Below are 19951 nucleotides of genomic sequence, written 5' to 3' on the forward strand. Positions count from 1 at the left end.
CATAGGATGTGTGCTGAGCAATAAAAGCTGAGGAAAAAGAGGTGAAGGGGGAGCATTCACTGTTATAATGTTTGTGTTCCAGAGAAACCACTTCACACCCTGAAGCCCCACTTCCCAGGAAGTGATTGGACATCACTTGCTGATGGGAAGGAGAAAATGAATCTTTTGTTTTCCTTTGCTTCTGCACATGGCCTTAATTTTGCTTAATTAAACTGACTTTACCCACAATTTTTCTCTATTGCACCCTGTCCATTTGGGGAGGGGAATGATAGAATGAGCACCTGCCTTCCTGTTAAGGTCAACTCACAGTTATCCTGCCATTAAAAAAAATTAGTCACAGAGATAGGTAGAAGATAGAGTTTCCAGCTAAGGAAGAAAATTGGGAAGGAAATAAGTTTGGGTTTTTTTTCTAATTACAACAGACCAAGATTTTCCATAGAAAAAAGCAAAAATGGGAGGGGAGAACTTTCCATTTCTCTATTTCAACAGAGACTTATCTAGAGGATAATGAAAATAGGCACCACTCTCCAAAGAAGACTCTCTCTAATGTGATGAGATTGGCCCAAAATACAAACAGTTATTTAAATGTCTATGATGTGTACCAGAGAGGCAGAGTTTGAGGTCAGTTTGTTTGCCAAAAGCATACACTGACCCAATGTTTGGGATAGCAGCCTCAGGCCAAACATTCTCTCAGCCCTCGTTAATTCCCTGGTTGTTCCTCTGTACTAAGTGCTCTAGGCTTGCATATTTTTAATATTTATACAGAAAAACTTTAACAGGAAAGGTTGAGGGAAGCTGAGGGCAGCATGTTAATCAGGAGCCTTGAATCAAGGTTTCTTAACAGGTTAATGGTTGCAATATTCTGGGGTGAGTTTCTAGGGCTGAGGAAACATTTTTGACTTAAAAAAACCAACAAAACCCAAAAAATACTAGCACTTAAAAAACATTTAAAAAAATTAGAAAAAAGATCAACAAAAAAATCAATGAATCATTTTAAAACAACCAACTTTCTTTTAAAAATTGCACAAAAATTGCACCTTTTTACCTGTGGTAAGTAGCAAGATCAAAGACACACACTAACTGTGGGATCTGCATTGTGTGTAACACCCTGTCACCAGCACACACAATACTCTTGGACACAAAACCTTCTTTCATAACATCCTTAATAATGACTCATATCCTCTGACTGTCATATACAAGAATTGCAATCCAGGACCTTTTCCTGAATAATTAATTTCACCTGACATCAGACACCTGGTCAGGTGAATCCTGTCTTAAAAGTGTCACTATCTGGGGGGCAGGGGGGTATATCCATACATCTTGAACCATGAAATGGCCCATGGAGGTGGGGACTGAACACCCAGGAATTGTGTAGCCAAGTGCCAGGTGGTTCCTGCAGAAATGTTTGAAGGGTCATTCTTCCAAAAAATCCCTCTACGGGAAATATAAAACCATTGCATGTTCTCCACAGACAATGTGGATGCTCTGTGTGATGGAATTGAGGTAAGACATCATTCCTCATCCTCCTTACCTCTGAAGAAGTGGGCTTGCAGTAGCCAGCTCCAAACACTAGATTTTCTAATGACATACTGGACTGGTCTGGTCCTGCCTCCAGGTTGCCTTTACCAAGCCATGAACCTTTGCCTGGACGAGCAAAACTAGAAAGAGAAAAATTGAGAAGAAAAAAGTAATCAGAGGAGCATTGTTAGAGAAGAATCATTGCTGTCCCAGTACTATTTCCTTGTTTAGAAAAGACTTACAATTTTGGTGAGTTTTGCTTTTGTTTATTTCAAGTTGCACTGTAAATTCATGTTTTCCTTGAAAATGATCGTTGCCCAGTGTGCAGTAATGTGAATGAAGTTTGTTTTCTAGGCATTCAGTCAGGTGATTTGACTGTTATCTTTAACTCACTCCTTTCTCTGCTATCTTACAGATCTTTCTCCAGCATAACATCTCATCAACACAACCTTTCCATCTACCCACACAGATCACATTCTTATGCCACCTCTCATCAGCTTGCACCTTGATGGATGCAACATCTTTGTCTTTAACCACACTTTTGTCTTTAACCCTTCCTCTTTGAGTTGTGCATGATCTCTCCTAATTACTGATATCTTTTCTAGCTCATCCCAAACTTATAGATTGGAAGTTTGGTTGCCACTTCTCACTCTCCCATGGCATTAGCTTTCAGCACCAAAAGGATAAGACTTCAGCCAAAAAAATCTTTATTTTTTCTGGGTGCAATGTGATTTCACTGTTATCCAAATTCTTCCTCAAAAAAACTGTCAGAATGTAAGTTGTTTTATTCTCAGTGCTGACTATTGTGGTTAGTGCTCCCTTCTGGCTATATTTGTACATTTGCTGTTGAAGACCAAGAACCCATTAAGGGTGGAATAACCTGTCTGAAGTTTACTCAGCATCAAGCCCACCAGAGTATTGATGCACAGTCAGGGTTCATACTTTGGACTAATCTGAGCAGTACTTACACCCCAGTTAATGATGCCTTTATATTCATTGGAGAGGAACTGGCATTTCCAGCATGAGTCATCTCTTGCTGAAGCAGTGATATCAAACAGATCAGAGGAATTTTACCCTCCAAGTATTTAATTCTAATTGTGGACTGTAAAGAGAGGCTGGATGACTGTCTCATCAACAACTGGAGATGAGATAACCATACTGTTAGTCCCTCTGATAACACATGCTGTACACAAACTACATCAATATTTCAAGAGGGAAATTAGTCTACTTGTGGGGAATGCAATGAGTCAAATTACCAACTGTGATCACTAAAGTGCAATGAAAGCAACCAGAAATGTTCTTAAAAAACATGCAGAAAAAGGTGGAACTGAAATTATGAACTGTAGAGGAAAACGAAAAACACATTTGCTGTTTGTACCAAGGGCAGATGCAATGCCATTGGCTTTGTGCTACAGCTCTCAAACTGGGATCACCATCCACAGGTATCTGATGCCCATCCAAGAATCCCAAATCCCATTGTACCCAGGAGACCTGGTCTTCTTGAAAGAATAATACCTTCCAGGATGGAGAGCACAAAAAATATCTTAAAACCATAATGTGCCAGAACTATACTTCCTGTGAAGCCACAGGGAAGTGCCACTCCTGCTGCAATGCCTTTCCAATCCAAAGTTATTTCTCTGTGTAGATGTATATCACGTGGTCACATCAGCTCAGATAAAACTAATAAAATGATATCTACACCAGATTCAGTTTTTAAGGACAGGTTGCCTTTACCAAAAAGTGCTGAGTGCTATACGGAAACACAGAGAAAACAGAGAATCATAGAATCACAAAACATCCTGAGATGGAAAGGAGCCACAAGAATCACCAAAATCCAACTCTTGACCCTGCACAGGGCAGCCCCAAGAATCACACCATGTGCCTGGGAGTATTCCCAAAATACTTCTTGAACTCTGGAAGGATTTATAATAAAGATACAAACAAAAAAAATTTGTTAATAGCCATACAAAAGGTGAGGTTCTTGTATGAAAGAGTTTTGCAACATTGGAAAAAAGATCTCAAGCAAAATTACAAATTGGACCAGTTTCAGAAGGTTGAACACAAATCCCTGTCTTGTCTGTAGAACAAAACTGCTGCTTGTTATAGAAAAATACTGGCAAAAAGGTCATTCCATAAGAAGGAGGATGGGGTAGAACAAATCAGCAAATATCTATTCTTGCTTATGTACATTTTAATTTATGCGATCAAAGCAATTTCCAGCTGGTTGCTTCTAAGCAGCAGGAAGGCTTTCCATGTATTTCCTACATGCACCATTTAAGATAAAAGCAATAAATAAATAAACAAATAAATAAAGCTATTTCCAACAGACAAGAGCTATACACTACTCTGAATAATTTCAGCTGTTATTGAACGATGTTGTCTGCTGTGGTCTGCTGGAAAGGCTCAAGAAACAAAAATAAAAAATGATTGCTGTGGTATCAGAGAGAGAAGCTTAAACAAATGTTCTGTGCACATGAAAAAACCCTTCATTTGAATATGAGCAAAGCTTTCAAAGGTTTAAAGGGAAAGAAGAGCAGTTTTTAATGCCTTTTTTATTTATCTTTTGCTTTTAGAGCAGAGAAGGGGTTTTAATCTGCTGGTTTTATGGAAATTGATTTCACATAGCACTGTAAAACAAAAACCTTCTTTTGGGAAACGTGCCAAAACATCATCAGTCTGCTGAGGGTAAGTTTAAGTGGAAGGCTTACAAACTGCTGAGTCCCTCTAATATTATCTGAAGTACATTGTGATGGAAGAAAATTTTTATTAGCAATAACAGGTTCATTTGCTACATCAATTATTTTTTCACTGTATTTATTTCTTCTAATTATTTCTGTAAACATTCTCATTTGTATGAATCATGAACCTTGGTTACTTATGTGTCCATTTGGACTATCTATTTAATAGCACTGATTTAATATCAACATTTAGATCCTTATGCAGTATGATAACCTTAGCTTTTAATTGGAGTCAGGATAAAAAAGGTCAAAAGAGGTAACGTGTGTGTGCCCAAGAGGATTAAAGTGTGTGCATGCAGAACTATTAATATTTTCAGTGAAATGTTTCATGGGTTCTCTTTGAGCTGGCCTTTTGATAACCTTATCCATGAGACCATGAGAGCTGAGGCCCTGGCACAGGTTACCAAGGGAATTTTTAGATGCCCCATCCCTGGAAGCTTTTAAGGCCAGCTTGGATGGGGCCCTGAGCCACCTGGTCCAGTGGAAGGTGTCCCTGCCCATGGCAGGGAATGAGATGATCTTTAAGGTCCCTTCCAACCCAAACCATTCTATAACTCTATGATTTTATACCCTTATCCTTCAAAGGAGTCTCCCAATTATTGCAGTAGTCATCTGTGGACACACAGTACAGTAAACTGCCTTGAAAAGTCCATTTTTTTTTCCCTTCATTACAGCCTGCAAGATCCAGCAATCAAAATTTAAGACCTTTCTGACTCAAAGGTTATATTCAAGCAATTATTTCCAGCAGTCATGGTTACCTTCTATGAATTTGTGTCCATGACTTTGTGATTTATACTTTTGGCCTCTGTAACATCTCTTGGAATGAATTGCTCGTTGTAATAAGTGTTGAACTTTCTGGTTCTTTTGAACTTGCTATTGCAGAATTCAATGTGGCAACACTAGGTTCTTGTGTAGCACAAAATATTAAATTATCATTCCCTGTTTTTTTCTCTTCTGTGGACAGTTATCTTACATAAAAATGAAATTACAATTTCCTAGCATAAGAAACTGAATGGCCTTGATAAATGTTAATTCAGATGTGTTATTGAAGCAAATCAGAAAAATTACTTTAGGGTAGTTTAATAGAAAACCATGCTCTCATTCAGATTCACCTGCCCAAAAAAGAAATACTTTTCTTTCATTTTTAGTTTTGTTTTGGTGTTTTGGGCCTTTATTTTTGTAGCAGGGAAGGGTTTAGTTGTTTGGGGATTTTTTGGCAAGCAAAACAATTTTTTTTTTACAAAGGCAAGTTTTTAGCAGAATGGGGGAAAAAAATAGGATCTGATTCTTGCTTGGGAAAAAAAAAACCTACCTTGCACTATATGAAATTACCAAACTGTATAAACAACCTTCATACACACACAGTCATCACATTTCTAATGACAAGAAATTTCAATCTTGTGAGTAAACCAGGAGTGGAAATTCAAGAAATGAATTTGTGTCCCATTTAGGCCAGATCCTTGGAGAAACTACTTCTTTATATCTCAGTACCTTATACATAAAATACTACTGCTTTAAAAATTGAAAATATAAGTCAGTCCCATAGAAATAGCATAACTCGAATTAAAGCCTCACAGTCCTCACTAACATCTCTTTGCATTTCACCAGTAACTGCCTTTTCCCACAGATCAGGAAAATTGTAGTGACAACACTGATTTCCCTCATTGTTTTAACTCAAACCTTTAATATAGTTTTTGGCCAAATCCTACTGGCACATGGCCATAGGGTACATGGGTGATCTGTTATTTTTTTTTAAGAACAATCTGTGGATGTTTATGGATTGTGTTGCTCTAGACACGATCCTCTCTTACCCAAGGAGTTTCACTAAGGTTCTAATCAGTGACTGTAAAATGTTCTGAGCTTTTTGGGTAAAACTGATAAGGTTTATTAAAATTAAATTTTAATGAAAATACATATCTCTCCTTAGATACCAAACAGAGTTGAGGGGGAACCTGTTTTGAAATCTTTAGTGATTTTTGACTGCTGGAAAATGCTGGCTCATTTGTCCTGAACTTAACCTTAGTTGCTATAAAACTTGAAAGCAGATAAAGCTATGTGGTGATATTTAATTTACTTTTGAGTGGGATTTTTCTTTTTAAATTTGACTCAGAAATTGTCATGCTTTTCTTATGTGATTTCTCAGCTGGTAGCACAGGAGAATGGCATGAGAAAGTGGAGGTTTATCTTTGCAGATATGAAACAAACTACCAAATAAAAGAAAATTCAAAGGAAAAACCACCCAGTTATTACAGATTAATTCCTAGAGGAAAATAATATAAACCATATTCTTCTAATAAACATATTATGGAAGGAATAGCTCTTTACTGCATAAAAATTCTATTTTCTTTCTACAGATTAATTTATTTGCTAAGAGTGTGGAGAGGGGGAATAAGTGAAGAACTTTAGTCCCCATTAAATGATTTGTTCAGTTTCTGACACAAGCTGCCCATAGGTAGGAGCCCATAGGTAGCTGCCCATAGGTAGGAGCCAGCAACACTTCCAGCTGTAGGAGAATGGACCTGCATGGTCTGAACCCAGATTCAAGGTACACAAGGCAGCACAGTGTGTGTATCATTTATAGATGGTTCAGTTGTGCTTTTGAGGAACAGGAGAATGCCTGGAAATAAACAAATTTAGGTGAGATAAAATTGCTCAAGAAGGGCCAGGCTTGGCCTAATTCCTCAGTGCAGTGAAGTAGAGAACAAGATCAGGGCTAGATCAGCAATCTTTAAATACACTGTGCCCCTCTGATTCTGTTTCCTCTTCCAGAAAGAACAAGGTAAAGACACTGAAAAACTGAATATCTGTGTCTTGGTTGCTCTACCAACAAAATTTATATTATATTATTTCCCCATCTCAGATTTCACCAAGATTTCCTGGTTTTCCACAGTGATTTGTAGATGAACAATTAAAAATTCAATGTTAACAAGTAAAATCCTGAAAGCCTACTTTTTTTTTTTTTAACATAAACTTATGTCTGGAATTGGGGAAAGGAATAGAAAGTTGAGGAGAATCCAGAAAGCTGGGAAAAATAAACCCCTCGCATGTGTAAGCAAGGGGAAACAGGTTTGCCAGCTGCCCATGGCAAAGGATCTGCTTATCTGCAGCAATTTCAAGACTGGCTTTTTTTAATTTCCTTGGTGGATTGGGTTTTCACTCTTTGGGAAGCAGTGAAGAGCTCTCTAGAATTAATGAGCCATGTATCTTGTGTTTGCCTCCTAGGTGAGTCCAGTGTAAGTAAGGCACTGTGCCTGAGACTATGAAGACCTCTACACCACAGACCCACCAAAGTTTCCTTGGGGAAAAAAATGAAATATTCCTTGAAGTCTGAGTTATGCTGGAGCAAAATATCTTTCCTAACAGCTGCAGCTGGGCTAATGAGCACTGGCTGCACTCACAGCCCTGGCTAGTGACAGGGAGCTAAGGGAGAAGTCAGTGCCTCAGGCCAGAAACCAAACTCATCCATACAAATGAGAAAACTTGAGTGCAAAGCCCCCACTCCTCCTCCTCCTCACCTTCCTCTTACAAGTATCTGCTCACATTTAGCCCCTGGATCTTAGGTAAGAGAATGAAAGGTATTTAGGCTGTTTTTGGAGGACAGTGCCTCATCAGGGGAGCAGTCTCAAGCTTGGACATTGTTCCCTTTTTTTGGTTATCTTTTGACAGGCTCACCTGCTCATCTCCTGCCACCCTGGGTAAATTGAGATTGCCAGAGGCAAGCCCTCAACTTTCCAAAGAGAACTGCCACTTGTGTTATATTAGGATGTGGCATCCAGCTCTGGCTGTGGGTTCTGCTCTATTTCTCCCACATTCTAAAAGTCTGAAATACAACTCCATGATCTGCAGGTGCCAGAAGCACTCAGTGCAGACACCACAGCCAGCACAGCAGCTGTCCCTGCTCTGCCCCAGCACAGCTCCAGCCCTGGTGTCACAGTGTCCTGCTGGGCCTTGTCAAAGGGTTTGGGCTTAGGTACCCCACACATGTGAGGGGAGAACTGTTTCAGGTCAAGACAACAGCTATCACAGCCACTGGCCCTACATTGCAGTTCTCCCCTATTATTCCACTCCTGCCTGGAAAGGAAAGTCTTAAACTTGGTCCCTGGCAGTCCAGCTTCCTGAGCCACTCATGGGGTGCTTTTTAGAGAAGTCAAAGATCTCTAAGGATCAGAGAAAGAGGTTTTAACCAAGATCTGGCTCAGTGCTCAGCAAGGACAAGTAAAACCAAGCAGTCCCTTCTCTGCTGCAAAGGGATGCAGCTGCCCAAGGAGCAAAGAGACGAGGCAATCCAAGCCCCAAAGCATCACACCATGCTTGTGGTCATCCCACAGGTCCAGCAAATATGATTGCTCTGGAGATAAGTGGGCCCACAAGACTCTCATGGGGTTCAACAGATCCAAGTGTCACCCCCGAGTTTGGATATTCCCAGGTGAGAGTACAGACTGAGACCCACTGAGAGGAGCCCTGCAAAGAAGAACCTGAGGGTTCTGGTGGATGGAAAACTGGAGAGGAGCCAAAAATGTGCAGCTCAGAAAGACAAGCACGTCCTGGGCTGCATCCAAAGCTCCATGAGCAGCAGGTGAAGGGAGGGGATTCTGTTCCTCTGCCCTGCCCTTGTGATACCCCACCTGCAGTGCTGCTGTGGGATAGTGTGGACCTCTCAGAGCAGGCCCAGAGGAGGCCACACAAGTGATGAGAGGGCTGGAGCATCTCTCCTCTGAGGACAGGCTGAGAGAGCTGGGATTGTTCAGCCTTGAGAAGAAAAGGCTCCAGGGTGACTTTGCAGCACCTTTCAGTACCTAAGAGTAGCTTATAAAATAGAAGGAGAGAGATGTTTGACAAGGGGAGGTAGTGATAGGACAAGGGGAAATGGTTTTATACTGAAAAAGAGATTTATTTCAGATTTCAGGATATTTTTTTTTTTTTTTTTACTGTGAGGGAGGTGAGGCCCTGGTGCAGGTTGCCCAGAGAAGCTGTGGCTGCCCCATCCCTGAAGTGTCCCAGGCCAGGTTGGATGGGGCTTGGAGCAACCTGAGACAGTGGAATTTATCCCTGCCCATGGAAGGGGAGTTGGAACTTAAATATCTTTAAGGTACTTTCTAACCCAAACAATTCTATGGTTCTGTGCTAACAAAGCTGGAGATGAGTTCACTCAAAGTCTGCCTCACCACCTTCCTACTCAGCCTCTCACTTTCTCAGTAGATCCACAAAGCCATTAGCAGTTGCCATAAACTTGGACGCTGTCAAAAAGCTGTGTTACACTTTTTAGAAAAGCTGAATCACAAAATTCCCATCCAGAAGCCTGCAAATGATCCCAGACATGTGAATTTCACTCATTCTCAGGCTGGTAAAAGTTGAGGGCTTCAAAGTCCCAAACCTAATGTAATATTTATTATATCAGAATTTTCAACCAGGACAAACATCAATATCAAAATGTTCACTTGTCAAAGAAGCAGGAGGTAATGGAGGCACCCTGGAAAGGTTTCCCCAGCAGGAGCTGTTTGTGAGTATGCACCACACTGAAGGGAAAAGCCTGGATTGGTCTTGCTGGTTTTCCTCTTTAAACACAAACAACATGGAAGAACTTGAACAAGAGTATCTAATTTTTTATCAGAGCTGACAAAATATGAAAAGCTGAGTCCACTTGGCATGTATGAGCTGATAGATGTGCTTCAGGTAAAGTGGTGTTGCAGGAAAACTTCAATACATACAGCAGTGAATTTCAATTTTACATAATTATTTTCAGGGTAGGTCTAGAACTGTTGCAATTTTACATATGGGTCTACAGATATGTGTAGGAATAATGTGTATATACACACAAGGTATGTGCCATGTTGGAACAGTTCAAGGTAGCAAATGAAACCACAGTGAAACACTGCTAGATTTTTTTTTCCTTCATAATATAATTATTCCCATCCTTGGATGTGTTCCAGGCCAGCCTGGATGGGGGTCTGAACAGCCTGGTCTAATGGGAGATGTCCCTGCCCATGTCAGGAGGGCTGGAACTAACTGATCTTTAAGGTCCCTTCCAAGCCAATCCATTCTGTGATTGCATGATTTGGGGTTTATTTTTTCTTATAATGTGACAAAAAAAAAAAACAAAAAAAAAAAAACAACAACTCTATAGTCATTCAGGTTCTATTGTGAAAGAAATTTAATTTTTAATTGGCTGGTTTTGTTTTAGAGTGCTTGGAAGTGCAATTTATTTTACATTACTGTCTTCATCCTGATTTATACATAGAGAATGCATGAAATAAAAACTCTTTGGGTTTGGAATATTTATCAAGAAGTAGATAAATCCTCACTATCACTCTTTAAAATGATTTTATGGGCTTAAGCAAATGATTTTATGGGCTCAAGAAAATGAGACTGTATATTGTGTTGCCAAAAATCTTCATTCCACCACATTAAGTAAATACATTGTATAGTTCACAAATGCCCACAAAATAGTACTTTAAAAGCTATAATAATCTGACTATGGAGCAGTTGCTCATCATGTGATTTATGCCTAATAAGAGTAACAAGGCTGTGCATCCCCATTCATTAGAGGATTACACAGAACTGGAAACAGTCATTAAGCCTCTTAAGCTATTGTTCTTTCATCCTTTCCTGTAGTAGAACAGTGAGCAAATTATCTGATCAAAACTCTCTGGTTAGAAGTAATCTTTTACAATCTAATTCACTGTTTAAAAAGTCAACACACAGAGAATCAGAGATACAGCAGTTACCTGTATCACATCAGCAGAACACAGATATGTCACTGATCTGCTGGTATCAGACACATCCCTGTCATGTCTCACAGAATCAGTCAGCCTTAGAATGGTTTGGTTTGGAAGGGACCTTAAAGGTTATCTTGTTTCAACCTTCCTGCCATGGGCAGGGACGTCTTCCACTAGACAGGCTGCTCAAAGCCCCATCCAATTTGACCTTGAACAGTTTCAGGGATGGGGCTTCCACAACTTCTCACAATCTCAGTCACAGCCTCTTACAATCCCAATTCATTCTGTGGAATCATGTTCAAGCAATGCCTTTACACTGATAGAGAACTGAAGCAAAGAAGAATTGAGTCAAAACACCAAACCTGAGGAAAAAAAAACTCTGCAGATTTGTCTTTCCTTTCTGACACCATGCTCTTTGCACAATATTTGACAAAATTAAAATTTCTTGGTCATTTCATAAGAAAGACCTTGCTGGAGTTAAGGGAATCTGAACAAATCTGAATGCTGCATTTTGCTTCAAAACCAAAGGAGTTCTCTCCCTCCCTTCCAGCCCTCTCTATCTCATGGTCTGACAAGATTGGCCTTGAGGTAAATTGTTAGAAAGACCTTTGCTTCCCTTCACCTGCTCTAAATATTAGAAGATATTGACCTCCAGCCCTGTTTTACTTAAAGTAGTTCTGAATTATTTTCTTGTCATTATGAATCAGATAACACAAAGCACACCTAGACCCCATGGCAGCTGCTATTATAGTGCTGCACAGTCAAGCCAAATGAAGCTGTAAAGGAAAATCCAGTGGAGCCTTAGCCAGCACTGACTCCCATGTACCTCCTCCAAACCACTTCATGAATTATGCTCATGCACAGAGGCCATGGATGAGTCTGGCTGTCCTGAATGCTTTAAAAATCATCAGAGAGAAAAAACATAAAAGCTTTTAGTTGCTTTTAGACTAAAGAGGAAAAACAACCAAGGAAAACACAATTTGCATTTTCACCATTACAGGTGGGGAATAGAGACCAAGGCTAATCCAAACTCTTAACCTCTTCCCCAAAATTTTGATATTTTTTTACCAGATCCCCAGTTTCATACCAAGGGAAGAGGTCTGTGTCACAGTTTAGTTCTAAACCCCAATCCCCAGCCTATCAGCCCAGGACCAAAAAAAACCTTTAAATTAAATTATCCTCTCTGCTTCTCCCATCCAATGAACAAACTGTATGAGAGAACTCAGCAGAGGAAACTCCTCTGCCTTCCCACAGCCATTCCTGTGCCCATTACCTGATCAGAGGCTGGTGCAGAGCCACCAGGGAGGCGTGCACTGTGACGGAGACCACGGAGAGGTGGAAATAGTCAAACATGACGGGAACGTGGTGGTGCAGCCCTCGGCGGGGGTGGAAGTGCAGGCACAGAGTGCGGCTGCTGATCATGGGGATGGCTGGCACATCCCTCAGCCTGCAAGGGAAAGGGGTTTGCAGGGGTCAGTGAAAGGCTGAGCTGGCACAGCCTGTAATGTGCTACAGGCACCAGACAGAGATGGCTTGAGATGAAATTTTATCACTCCCCAGCTTCGTAAGTGTTAATGTAACTGAAGAGCATCTTGTGCTGTGCTCGTGCCAAACTTAAATATTAATACTAATGTAGATGTAATTAATATAAATAGAAATACAAAAACCATAAAGAACATATGCAGAGTTATATATGAATATACAGTATACAAGAAGAACAGATGTGACACAGTTCTAGTTTTCCCTGGTGATTGCCCTTGATGTCCAGATATGCACTAGTAGGTACATCAAGATCTAAATAGCAGAAGCAAATGCATTTAGCAAAGTGTTCAGTTTATTTGAGTGTTCATAGATGGGAGACTGTACTGCTCATGTGGGGCATTCACATTATCTGAAAAAATCCCTTTGCCCAGGATTTTTCTCCTGGGAAGCTGAGAAGCCTCAGAGAAAAGGAAAACAATTCTTATCTCATTTGCTTCTCCTCTGTTTTGCTCATGTTGAATGTGTTTGGAGATTGTTTACCCACAGGTGATTGTTTCATTGGATTCTGGTGTGAGTTGTTTTGACTCTTTGGCCAATCAGGACCAAGCTGTGTAGAGACTCTGGAAAGAGTCAGAAGTTTTTAATTATTATCTTTTTAGCATTTTAGTAAGTATCCTTTCTGTATTCTTTAGTATAGTATAGTATTTTTTAATATAATATAGTATCACAAAGTAATAAATTAGTCTTCTGAGAACATGGAGTCAGATTCATCATTCCAGCCTTTGTTGGGGCATTTCCCAGCAAATACAATACTTGTGTTCTTCTGTGTAAGAAAATCAACTCAGGCAATTTGTGAGAGTTAGAAGCAGTCCTATGTCAGACACAGCTGAAAATATTCCGAGCACCTTTCCAGTTTGTCAATCTGAAAAAAAAACCTTTTTGGAAGAGGCCAAAATTCAAAAGAGAAATTGAACTGCCAAGAAACAGTACAAGTTGGATTAGCTTCTCTGGGTTTTGGGTTGGTTTCTTTCTTTGTTTTTTTCAGTAAATAAAAGTCAAGACTTTAATTAAAAGTTTGTTTATAACTATTCCAGAAAAACTATCCTAGTGTGCTGTCAACCACATGATATCTGAGTCATCTACAGGACAGGAGACTGAACTGTAAACCTGGAGCACACCTAAACAGATCCTCCCAATGCAAGTGAAAGTTCTAAAGAGGAATTATTTTAAGGCATTAAAGACACTTCTGAAGCCAATTGTTTTCCAGATCTCAGAAAACCTAAGAATAGATGGCTGAGTGGTGCATGGTTAGTTCCAAGAAATGTTTCAATGATATTTGCAGAATATAATTTTCTAAAAATCGCTACTTTTGTTTCTAGTAAATCACACTAATCTTTCAGGTGATAAAAGAAATTAGGTGTAGGGCTAGAGCACAATTCCATAACCTAAATGTTTCAGTTCTTTTTATTTTTGGCTGTAACTTAATGTTTGTTTTTTCTCTCTTTAAGATCCATAAGCACTGATAGTTAAGTCTCCCCTGCCTGAGAGAACAAATTTTGTCTTTTTGTATCTTGAAGCTAACAGAAATATGTGCTTGAAATTTGTTTGCGTGCTCTGTGGGTATGAACAAAATCCCACGGGGACAGTCTGAGCATGAAACACAGTTCAGATGATTTCTCTGCATCCCCTCCCACTCCCCATAAATGCTACTCAAGTCACTGGAACTTTTCCCTGATTCAGTGAGGCTCAAAAACATCTGGGATCAAACTTCCTGCTACGTCTCAGGAAGGGATGCTACTCCCCCTTCACCTAAGATTACAGAATCAAATTCAGTTAGAAGAAATCAAATTCTATAGGAAAACTACTTCCTCCTAAAATGTAGAGGCTATTTTCTAAATAGAAGAAAAGTGCTTAACATGTTCATAACTCCTGTCTTCAGCCAGAAAATACTTCATTGCCTCCTGAGATGAATGCATTCCTGAGTCACAGACCCTGACCATATGGAGGTCAATGATGGTATTCCCTTTAACAGCAGCAGAGATAGACAGACACTTAAAACCTTTGAGAAACTTACACTTCAAGGAGAAAAAAATGTTCTCCCTTTAAGCAGGAATATGAGATACACACTTCAAATACAGAGAGGAGAAACAGGAAAACTTCAACACTAAGGTAAATGGGACCCTTATCAAAGCTCTCCCTTCTTGAAAAGGACTCATTTCATCAAAGTAATTTTCTGGTTGAACAGACCCCCACATTACCAACTGAGCTTTAAACCAGCACTTACTGTTGGTCACTATCAGTAAAGTGCAGGTCCAGCTTGAGCTGAAAATCTGCCTCATTCAATGCATCTTCCACCTGCAAAAAGAGAGACAAGGTTACCTTTGTAAGCTGGCACCTACAACACAGAAGGCACAGGTGAGTGGGTTTATCTGATAGGAGCAAAGGCAAAACCACACAGCAACAGCAGCATGACAGCACAGAGGCAGAAAGAAGCAAATGTGACAGTGAGTTGAGGTAATTGCTGAAGGAGTCAGAGGGAACCAGAGCAGTCAGAGGTGTTTTCTGCCACCACGTGCCATGGCATGTCAAAAAAATCACTCCAGACAAGAGGAACCAGAGAGCACCAAGTTTTGCATTTGTTGGATCCTCGCTCTTGTATACCGAGAGCCAGAAGAGCATTTCTGAGGCTGCTCTTCCTCACTGAGTGAGCCTTTATTTGGGATATCTTATCAGCTGAAAGAAAGCAAGGATTGGGTTTTCCTGGATGAGAAACAGCCACAGATCTGTGTGGTCACCTACCTGTAACTAATAAAATTTTCAAATTTTACAGCTTAAAACATTCAGAAATGGCTCAAATAATTCTGGAAATTTCTGATCATTCATCATTGATCTTTGAGTTTATGTCTCAGCAAACCAAGGCTTTCCTGCCCCACAGTGACTCTTTCAGGCCCTTATGAGATTCATGGAGGTAGTTTGTCATTGATTCTTATGTAGACCATTTTCTTTCCAAAACTCAAAGGCCTTGATTGTTTTAAAAACTAAAACAGAAGTTTAACTTGTTACATGGCTGAGTGTGTCTGCATGTGGAAGGATTCTGCTCACCAAAACCACTGAAGAAATCATGTATGATTCACTGGTAGCTCCATTCTAACTCATCTAACAGGTCCCACCAGTAAAATTACCTATCTTTTATTGTTGATAAAATAGTTTTATTGGATTTTTGGAGACAGTGCTAGAGCTAGTAGTTCATTACCTTCACTGGGAAAGAAATAAATTGGATAACACATCCCAGCTTGGCACAGTTAAAACAACTGTAATCAATGGAAATAAATAAATTAGAATAGAAGAGGATTAAGCTGCCCAGCACTTTCTTATTCACTCCTTTGAAATGTCAATTCTTCCCCAATAAAAATAGGTTTAATAGAATAAAAAAAATAATTTTTAACAACCTAAATGGACATATGAATAAAAAAATTACACATTTTATAATCGAAATAGTTGTTTTCTGTGAATGTAAACATCCTTTATAGCATGACAGAACACAGCAGGAGGTGCATAGAAATAAATGTGGAAAATTGAAGTTATTCACTAGGGGTGTGATATTATAAATACAACTTTTTTTTGCCACAAAAAGGTGAGATCTATGTGTTCTGTCTTATGTCAGTGGGAAGCAGCAAGCAGAGGCAGAGAGTGACCTGCTCCATCCTGAGGTACCCACTGGGGAAGGACAATTAATTTCTGTTTGTCCCTGTGTCTTTCCATTGACAATAGGTAGAGCTTAGAGAAATATCTTGGTCTAGATATATTTGCATTTTAGATGGCTCAAAACAGGCAAGATGAACTCTGCTTTCCAAAGGTGATCATCGTCTTCTTAACAACAGAGTAGAGACTACACTAAAAATGCACTGAAGGCAACATCAGAGGAATCTACCCTGCTCTGACAGATAGGATTCATAAAATAAATAACATCAACCATGTTTAGCCAGGTTTTCCAAAGGTGAAACTGCATTGACAATGTACAATCTTTTCCTGTTAAGGTAAGAAAATTGAGATTCAAGAATTTGTTGTTCTTTGAAGAAATTCTGAAAGATGGTAAATTTAATTCCTTCTGAAGTACTATGGTATTTCTTCTAGCATGGCCAGAGGCATAGAGATGTGAAGGGAAAATTCCCACTTCTATATACTGAAAATGTGTTTTCTCTTTTGTGATTGCCTCAAAATACCTGGAAGTATGCCTTTCATTAAAAAAAAAATACAACAAAAAAACAACAACAACAACAGCAAAAAAAAAAAACCAAACCAAAACCACGAAACAAAACAAAACAAAACAAAACAAAAAAAAAGAAGAAAACCAAACAAAAAACTCACAAAAAAACCCCACCTTTTTCCTTTTTAATGAGTTGCTATAGGTAAAAATCACAGTTGCTGGCAGTGGCAAAAAAAGTAATCATTACTGAAGCTACATTCTGAATTTAAACTAGGAATTCAGTACAGTGCTTCAGACAAAGCAAACCTCCTCCTCCTCCTCCTCATCCTCCAAATAAAGGGGATGAAATTTTGGGTCTGTGCCCAGCCCTGCTGAGCAGCTGCAACAGCTCCTGAGATCTGAGTGTGTGCTCCAAAAAAGTTCAGTAACTGGTGACACTCACCCCAAACACCTTGAGGCACTGAGCAGATGCCTGAGAGACCAAGAGACACTCTTCCCTGCATGGGGTCATGCAGTAAACTGCATAAATTAGATAATTTTAATCCCAAAACTGTATTGAAATCAGACTGATCAGAATAGTGCAAAATCCCTGTTTTAGGATGGAAATAGGGATATTCTATTCCTATCTGTTGGAAGTGGGGCAGTTATTTTCTGTTCATTGGGCAGTTTATCTCTTTCACAACTAATCCTCCCTCCAGGAGATCTTCTGCTCATGGGCCATTGAGTGCCACAGCATGGCTGATAAAATTACAGCATCCCACTGGGAGATGCTCCGCCCAGGGGGAGGAGCCAAGCATTCCTACCTGGATATAATCTAAGATTTGGAGCTCCACTGCATTCCCAGAGGAGCAGCTTTCTTCTCCACTGGATTCCCAGAGGAAGATCAGGCCCATCGCCACCACCACTGGACCTTCAGAGGAAAACTCCACCCTTCTCCAGGATCCCTGCTCCAACAGAGCCACAGCTGGCACTGCAGGAGGGCTGAGCCACCATTCCATGGGACTGCTACCAACATCCTGAACCACAGGGTGTCAGGTCAAATTTTGACTCTGTCAATAGGGGTTTTTTTGTTCGCACTATTATATTTGGGGTTTTTTTTAGTTTTCCTAGTAAATAGCTGTTATTCCTATTCCCATATCTTTGTATGAGAGCCTTTTAATTTCAAAGTCATAATAATTCAGAGGGAGGGTGTTTACATTTTCCATTTCAGGAGAGGCTCCTACCTTCCTTAAGCAGACACCTGTCTTTTCAAACCAAGACAATCCCACATAAAACCGATCCCACATAAAACCGATAAAACCTACAGAGGTAATGTTTTCCTTTTCCCCTCCCTAATATTTAACTATTTAGCCAGAGTGTCAAACTGGATGATCTGGATGTCCCAGATCACTTAAATTTCTCTGGAAAATACAAAATCTAATATACTGTCTTATTCCAGCTTTCCTCACTCTGTCTTCTCCCTGCTACTAAATTTTCCCTGAACAGAGCCAGCAAGGAAGAAGCCAGACCAGTTATCTATTCTACTGTAGGATGAAAGAGGCAAAGCTTCTTCTCTAATAAAAAAGAAAGCAAAAGCCTATGAAAATAAATTAGAGTTCTTTGTAGCAATAAATTCTGCCCCAGCCCTGCAATATTGTTTCCTTTGAATTCAAAAAATGCTGTATTCTGGGACAATATAGAAAAAGACATCAAATAAACCAAAGAGTGTTAAAGCACTATTTATATGGTGAAAGGTATGTTCGGTGCCACTTCAAGGCAAATAATAGTGCTTCCTTCTGTTTAATATCAGGCAAAAAAAAAAAAAGTATTAAGTGCATCTAGGGTAATGCTAGAGGAGGAGGGGGAGAATTCAAAAAAGAAAAAAGCAAATAATCTAATTTGGACATACACATTGGTTTTGTCATTTGGTTGTTTTTGTTTGTTTAGGGTTTTTTTATCTGAGTCTCTATCAGCAAAACATCTCATCAGCAAAACTACCTGAGCACCAGGAGGAACAATGCTCCCCTAATATAATATTGGATAATTGCAGCTCTGACAGCACAAACTGCATGGAGTGTATGAACTCAATAGTTGCATTACCCAGACTAACTCCTTTGTCTATTTATGATAACTTCCATCCACAGACAAAAACAGTGAACAGAACCTTCACCCGCAACCAAGAAAAATCACCATAGCACACAAGAGGCACAAAAAAGGATTCACATCTGCTGTGTGCTAAATAAATTAAGAGTTATGAACACAGATGATATTTAAAACACTTTAAAAATCTCTAGCTGACTTGCCAACACCACATTGCAAGGATTTCATCCAACACAGGAGATTATGTGACAATGATACAAAACTGTCTCTGAATAGTTGTGGATGTGGTAGTGGCACACTTCAGTTTCTCCCACATTTACATCAAATTTGCAAAGCTGCGGAGGACAAGACAGCAAAGCAGAAAAAAGAAGCCTAAAAGCATTAAACAAAGTGAATTGTGCTAATCTGCTCAATACACAAAAAATTTTTAGAGATTTTTATTTTTTGTATTTGATTCTTTAGAGTGCCTTTAGCAACTCATCTGAACCAACAGACCTGTTTATCCTCTTATTCTACATTCATGAAAACCCAAAGTTACTTTGCCACACAGAAAAATTGAGTTTATCTGTGAAAATCCACTCTGTAAGTACAGAATTGGGCATCTGAGCTCTTTCCAGGGAATCTCCTATGAAAAGCCAAGTGCTGCTGCATGCAGCACATCAAGAGTCAAGATGAGTTTTAGCTGTGGGGCATCTTGTGGGTTATTTTTTTATATTCCATTTCATGAGGTGCACAACTTTCCTGAATAATAATGCAAAAATCATCAGAAATCATCCCTGCTCAATACAGTGGAAACTGCTGTAATTTGAGGGGAGTGATATTTAGTCAGAGGTATTCCATAGAGGAAGGATAAAATTAATATTGGATAAAACATGCTGGGACATTTTCCTAACAAATATTGATAGACTTGCATTTAGTAATTTTTCACATAAGCACAAACCAACAATTCTAGGGAGGAATAAATTGACGACACCATCATTTAAAAAAAAGAAACCCAAACCAAAACAGCAAGAGGAAAGTGGGAGAGAAAAGGAAGCATGTTAACCTTAAATTGGGTTCTCAAGCTGTTTTAATTTAGATCTCTGTATAACACACACACACACACACACACACACACACCCCCCCCTATATATATGTATATATATATATATGCTTTGAAATAGGACAAAAAAGAGATTTTAAATCTCATTATGATCAAATATGAAATTATA

General features: G+C 39.4%; 1 protein-coding gene across 2 annotated transcripts in view; it reads right to left on the reverse strand.

Moving 5' to 3' along the window:
• FAM135B (family with sequence similarity 135 member B) overlaps window positions 1–19951 on the reverse strand; it is a 201581-nt gene that overhangs the window by 59916 nt on the left and 121714 nt on the right. For both annotated transcript variants that reach the window (XM_077189310.1, XM_054635636.2), the window contains exons 5-7: window positions 14739–14809; window positions 12246–12419; window positions 1532–1658 (exon numbers count right to left, since the gene is read on the reverse strand). In XM_077189310.1, the coding sequence (XP_077045425.1) occupies window positions 1532–1658; window positions 12246–12419; window positions 14739–14809 (372 nt within the window). The remainder of the gene's footprint in view (window positions 1–1531; window positions 1659–12245; window positions 12420–14738; window positions 14810–19951) is intronic.

Source organism: Agelaius phoeniceus, chromosome 1 (assembly GCF_051311805.1).
Source record: "Agelaius phoeniceus isolate bAgePho1 chromosome 1, bAgePho1.hap1, whole genome shotgun sequence".
Lineage (NCBI taxonomy): Eukaryota > Metazoa > Chordata > Aves > Passeriformes > Icteridae > Agelaius > Agelaius phoeniceus.